Source organism: Cryptotermes secundus, unplaced genomic scaffold, assembly GCF_002891405.2.
Source record: "Cryptotermes secundus unplaced genomic scaffold, Csec_1.0 scaffold808, whole genome shotgun sequence".
Classification (NCBI taxonomy): Eukaryota; Metazoa; Arthropoda; class Insecta; order Blattodea; family Kalotermitidae; genus Cryptotermes; species Cryptotermes secundus.
Genome location: NW_019720718.1, coordinates 1,610 through 8,015, shown reverse-complemented (window position 1 = coordinate 8,015; position 6,406 = coordinate 1,610). Strand labels below are relative to the sequence as shown.

Below are 6,406 nucleotides of genomic sequence, written 5' to 3'. Positions count from 1 at the left end.
AACTCTAAAGGCAATTTGCACATTTCATCGCCAGCGCTCGGTCTACGGAGGCATCGGCGCTTCGCTGCGCCAGGCATGACTGCCACGGCTGTCTGCCGGTCGCAACCGACTCACTGGGCAACTAGGCTTTCGGACTCGCCAGTAGTTATACCCGACACACTGGGCAACTGACGTAGCTACCGCCTCTCCATTCCAGCGACCGCGCACGACGAGCGGACTTTCACCAGCAGCCGCCGCGCTGCGATCAAGCAACCTCCACCATCTGCCGCACTGCGATCAAGCAACAGCCGCACTGCGGCCAGTCCACACACCGCAACCAACATCCTACCGGCGCTCGCCGAGCTACCTAACCGGTCAAGCATCTCAGCAATCACGGTAATTTTAAGGACCAACAAACTGTTCCGAAGAAGTGGGTTGTCATCGGAGTAAAGACAAAACTACATAAGACCCCACAATTCCATGGAATAAATTAAGCAATCCAGTTTTGCGATCATTTCTGGATACTTAAAAAAATCCCAGACGGATCAGCTCTTAGAAAAAGAATCTACCTTTGCTATATGCCTCTACTCCGGAGTCAATCCCTTCTGACATCGTAGGGAACTGTGTCTGGATATTAGTAGATGAGACAACCGATTTATGTGGCTGATACATAACAAATTTCGTAGTTGGTAAGCTAATCCAGGCGAAACCGGCAAACCTCGTCTTACTGCTTGCAAAGTACTAGAGAACCCATGAACTGTTGTGCGTGCCGCAAATACAAAAGAGGCCTAGGAAAAGCTTAACCGGCTTAGGCGACAGATGACAAACAGGTTAATGGGCAGATCCATTTGCTGAGCTACATGTACACCAGCCCGTCCAGTGCTGTCGGCTGTGATTTCCGTGGCTGTGATACAGAGACCACGAGTGACCACCATCCCTACGATTACAACGATTACAACCATTAGAACAAACTCTTGCGTCGTAGTAACTAGATCGTTTTAGGTGGTATTAGATATTACGCCTTTAGTGAAAGTGTGTAAGTTGTGGCTGTTCTTTTGGGAATTATTCGAGATAAATTCGATTTCCTCATATTTTGAGCAATTTCGTGATGTTATTCCGCTGTTGCAAGTTCTAGTTAGGGATCTGCTGAACTTCGCAGCGCCCATTCTGATGGTGATTTTTCTAGTATCATGAACATTTACTGTTTTATGCCAATTCTCGCCCGTTCCACATACTAATCCGACTTATAATGGAAGTCGTGAGGGTCGTGAGAGCTGATGGTGGATGGTGAACTGGTTGAAGTTGAAGGGCATAAAAATGCATTTTGCGGCTATGCGATCTAAATTTGTAGAGTAGTTTTTCTGTTTGTAGGACGTAGCACCGTGCAGTCTGGTAGGCTTTTACCGACGTTTTGGAAGCAAGAGGTTAAGTCGGAGTGGGTGAACTATCTGCCTTCAAAACTAAGCAACAGTCTGTTAGACTACACAACGTGTAATAAGGCACTAAGCTTCATAATCTCTGCTTGCTTCTGCTGTGAGAACAAAGAAAACCACGTCACTTTATAGCTTCTGTATCACTGTAGTTTTATATATGTACAACTTCTATATCACTAGGATTCTTGTAAATCAATTCATTTGCCACCCACAAAAGCATTACGTGTGATAAAGTAAAGTTTCAAGGTTATGAAAGATTCTGCATTCTCTTGGAGCAGGAATGCCGAGAATTCTGCTACAGAGAGCTGAAGAAACATTTCCTGCTGAGACAGAAAGGATGGTGAGTGTTTTGTTGTTGTGTCCACAGACAATAATTTTATTGTCATCAGTCAATTCTCATATCTTAAGAAACTAAACTCTTTATGCCAAGCTTTAGTTTTCATAATCCATCTGGTTAGTCTACTTGGTTCATCACATTATAACAGTTTGCCATGTTATGTGGGAGAGGAATCAGTTCAAGGGGAGTGATAATGGGTAGGTCATATAGCACACATGTGAGAATGAGAAGTGTGAACAAAGATTTTGACAGAAGGCTTAATAAAATGAGACCACTTGGGAGACAATTGTGTAGATGGATTTTTTAAAGATACAGTTATGGAGTTTTGGACTGGGTGTGTTTGTGTCAGGATGCAGAGTCATGATAGGCATATGTGAACACAATAATGAGTGCTCAGGTTCCATAAAGAGCAGATGCATATTGTCTGTACTTCCACAGGGACCACGGGTTTCACAGGAAGGTCCCTGCATTATGAACTTAACACTTCCTAAGATTATGAAGTCTGTAGAGAAGAAATTTGTACAGAGCCGCTGTTATGGGTTAGATGTAATGAGAAACAGCTACAGCAAGGAGAGCATATATTGTTTCATGTATGGTGTTGTACAGCCGTGACTGATAGAAGATGTCGTGCCTTTACAGAACTGTACAAATTCAGAGAAGGTTTTAGTGGGTCCGTATGGTGAGACATACACAGCAAGTCATAATGCAAACCAGGCCATGAATATAAAAGCTGAGGTTGTCTCAGGCTCACAAGGGGAAACGGATCCTGTGCGAATAACATATCAGGAGATAAAGGCTGAACCTGAGGTGAGCTGTATGCTTCTGTATGTCCGCTGTTAGGCAGATATCGCAGATAGGCAGGAATTCCTGTTGCCTTTCTAATCTCCATCTGTCTGGCTGTCTGTCTGTGCACATGGGACAGCTCCACTGTGCTGCTGATTCGCCTTTGAAGGCCTTTTTCTGAAGTGTCTAGACAGTTATAATTTGTTGAATGTATGCTGCTTGTGATGTACCACTTCCATTTCCTTTTAAGGAGTTCTGATATAGATGAAATTAAATTTTGCATAAATGGAACAGTGTCTGAGAGAAATTCTGTAGCAGCAAAAATCCTTAGGGAGTCATGGAACTGTTTGTAGTTAGTTACTAGTACACTTCTTAGAACTAAGAATTTAAATTACTAGGACTCTTTTAAGCTAATTACAGTGAACTTCACAAAGTATTAATGTGATTAACAGGTTTCAAGGTTACACAGGATTCTGTGAGTGTTTTGTGCTTGTGTGCACAGATAATTTTATTGTTATATTTCAGCTCTCTTGGTCAGAGAAAGTAAATATTTTGTGACCTGCTTCTGTTTGTTTACATAATCCATGTGGACAGTCCCTTACACTTGGGTGATAACAGTTTGGGATATTATGTAGGAGAGCAATGAGCTGAAGGAGAGTGATGTGGGTAAGTCATGTAGTGCACATGCAACAGTGAGAAATGCATACAAAGTTTTTAAAGGAAAACCTGAGAGAAGCAGACCAGTTGGTAGACCTAAGTGCAGATCGAGAGATGCTATTAAGATGGATTTTAGAGAAATAATTTGGAATGGTGTGTACTGGGTCTGTTTGCCTTAGGATACAGAGCCATGATTAGCATGTGTGAGCACAGTAATGAGCCCTTACGTAGCATAACTAACTCCATGGATCTGAGTGAGTCCTTGAGAAGCCAGTTGCTTGGCCACTGAAGATTTTCCCAACATTGTATAGAACCTGGAAGTTTATTGACATGTTTACGAAAACCCATCACAGGTCCCTATCCTCAGCCATTTGAAACCAGTCCACATCACCCCATCCCATGTCTCTTAAAGATTCATTTAAATATTATCTTCCCACCTATGCCTAGGTCTTCCTATTGGTGTCTTTCATTCTGAGTTTCTCGTCAAATCCTATATGCATTCCACTTCTCCCCCATACCTGCTATATGAGCTGCCCATCTCATCCTCCTTGACTTGATCATATAATTATGCAGGGTGAACGAAGGTTACAAGTTGTGGACCTCGTCATTATGATGTTTTTAGGCACCAAACCAGTGGATATTTTCTGTACTGCCGCAGTGACCAATAGCTCCTTGGGAAGGTCACTGAGCTATAAACCGAGTACTTTCTAGTGATCATGATAGCTGTAGAGAAGAGCATCTGTAAAAAAAATCTCTTATGAGTTAGATGTGATGAGAAACAGCCATAGCAAGGAGAGCATAAGCTGTTTAATGTTTGGTGTTGTACATCCATTTCTGAGAAGGATGTGATGGTTTTTACAGAGCTATACAAATTCAGAGAACGCTTTAGTGGGTCCACATGGTGAGACATGGCCCGCACCTCATGATGCAAATCATGCCATGAATGTAAAAGCTGAGGCAGTCCCAGATGCAGGAGAGGAAGAGGATCCTGTCCCAGTAACATTTCCGGAAATAAAGGCTGCACCTGAGGTGAGCTGTATGTGCACTGTTAGGCAGATGACACTAATGTGCAGAAATGCCACTTGTCTTTCCGATATCCATCTCTGTGAACATGAAACAACTTTACTCTGCTGTTGACTAGATTTTAAAGGTTTTTTTTTTCCTGACTGTAGTACATTGAATGTTGCATGTGATGCACCACTCCCATTTTCGTTAAACAGATCTGATATAGATGAAAATAGATCTTGTGTAAACTGAATGTTTGTGATAAATTCCACAGCAAGAAATATCCTTCACAGTTTCCTTGTCTGTCCAATCCACTAAGCTTTGCTTTGGTACTACATCATAGAGTTCCCAGGATCTATAAATGCTGAAGTTTATCATTTGTTTTCTGTCTTCAATGCAGTCTGTATCCATGTAATAACAGCAGTGTCATTGTGTTGAGGGGATGTGTGACAGGATAACTAATGGTTCTCTAAAGATTTGTGACAGTGTGTGACATATAGACACATTGCCTGTTGCCCTTTATTTGAAGTAAATTTAATATACCTGACATCGTTGGAGTTCTGCTGTTGGGTGATTGTCATGACAGATTTTTTTGTTATTTTCGGTTAGACAGAAAGGTGACTAAACATTATATACCGAGAATGTGTAAGAGGTACAAAGGACAATAGTGAAAAACTGGCATGGGCAACACCTCCTAAAATATGGATGCAGTTGTGGTGAAGTGGAATCTACACAAATAAAGCTATTAACCCCTTGAACGTGACTTTAAGTGGAGCCATTTAAATCCCTAAGCGTGTGCGACATACCGTCTGCATCCGCTCAAACCTGTGCTGTAAGCGTGCGCGCCGCATATGTTGCATCCAAACATTTCACTAAGAATTCTTAACACCTACGCTCTGATGTATGTACTTCCAGTGAATGTTTATGTAAGCTAATACTGACTTCTTTCATTCCTCGCTATCTGTTTGTGTGTGGTATTTTTTGTACTCGCTTTTCTTGGGACAAAGCATCTGGTGTCTGCTGCTTACGAAAGAATTGTTCCAACTCACACTCCGACTTGCTTTCAGAGAGATAATTTGTTAGCTAGCTTTCGTTGAGTGCTTGTTATCTGTGTGTGTGTGTGTGTGTTTTTTTTTTACTGGCTTGGCTTACTGGCGACAAAGAAGCTCTGTCTGATTTACGATGTTACGAACCTAGGGGTCAAAGTTGCCTGACGCCTGTGTCAACATTTAAGAATATGTTGTTCCTTTTCCGCTTTGCAGCACACTCTTATCGGAGCCCCATGGCATTTGGTCACGTAACTTGTCTGATGGGACAGTTTCTTGCCCCTGACGCTAATAAAATAACGCTTTCAAATTGGGTTCCCACAACTTCGAATGAAATTAGGGTATACCTAGGTTTGCTTATGCTGATGGGAATAATTCAGAAACCAAACCTCAGGATGTATTTTAGTAGGAAACATATGTTAGAAACACCATTTTTTCCCAGTGTAATGAGTGAAGAAAGGTTTTCATTGCTGACCAGATTTCTCCAATTAGTAGATACCACCTATAAGGAGATTGCATAAAGAGATCCTAAATTGTACAAAATTCTTCCGGTAAGTGAATATTTGAAAAATAAGTTCTAGAAAGTGTACATACTGGGCCAAGAAGTAAGTGTCGATGAATCTTTGTTATTGTGGAAAGGTAGACTTTCATGGAAACAATATATTCCTATGAAAGCTTCCCAGTTTGGGTTTAAAATTTTTGAACTTTGTGATTCTGCAGGATATTTGTGGAATTTTATAATTTACAGTGGATCAGGGATAAAATTAGGCTGTGAAATCACCAAAGACACAGATCTTTTCTCAACAAAAGTTGTTCTAAATTTGTGCGAGAAACTATTAGACTCGGGCAGATGTGTTAAATGGACAATTTTTATAGCAGTCCCGATCTTTTCTAGAGATTAGTTCAGAGGACAACAGATGCTGTTGGAACAGTGAGTATCACACGCAAAATTATGCCAATAGATCTAAAAAAGAAACTGAAGAAAGGAGAAGTAGTTAATGCAAACTGTGGGAAATTGGTGGTGTTGAAGTGGAAGGATAAGCGCGATGTCTCAGTGCTGACTACTAAACATTCAGACGAAATGCAACCCGTAAGTCGAAAGGGTGGGTTAGAATTTGTAAATAAACCTATGTGTGTAATAGAGTATAATAAATATATTGGAGGAA

General features: G+C 41.3%; 1 protein-coding gene across 2 annotated transcripts; it reads left to right on the top strand.

Moving 5' to 3' along the window:
• Positions 1–735: 735 nt before the first annotated feature.
• LOC111872089 lies at positions 736–5,679 on the top strand. Of its 2 annotated transcripts, XM_033754579.1 has the most exons (4): positions 736–1,015; positions 1,691–1,752; positions 2,389–2,556; positions 4,051–5,679. In XM_033754579.1, exons 2-4 carry the CDS (start codon positions 1,693–1,695, stop codon positions 4,324–4,326), a joined length of 504 nt encoding a protein of 167 aa, XP_033610470.1. In that variant the 5' UTR covers positions 736–1,015; positions 1,691–1,692; the 3' UTR covers positions 4,327–5,679. The 2 variants fall into 2 exon arrangements, with proteins under 2 accessions (XP_033610470.1, XP_023721408.1); XM_023865640.2 differs by having other exon boundaries at positions 736–1,752.
• Positions 5,680–6,406: the final 727 nt, after the last annotated feature.

Coding starts and splice junctions, on each gene's coding strand:
- LOC111872089 (XM_033754579.1), top strand. CDS start 1,693: ATGCCGAGAATTCTGCTACAGAGAGCTGAAGAAACATTTCCTGCTGAG. Junction 1,753..2,388: donor CTGCTGAGACAGAAAGGATG/GTGAGTGTTTTG, acceptor GTGCCTTTACAG/AACTGTACAAATTCAGAGAA. Junction 2,557..4,050: donor AGATAAAGGCTGAACCTGAG/GTGAGCTGTATG, acceptor TGGTTTTTACAG/AGCTATACAAATTCAGAGAA.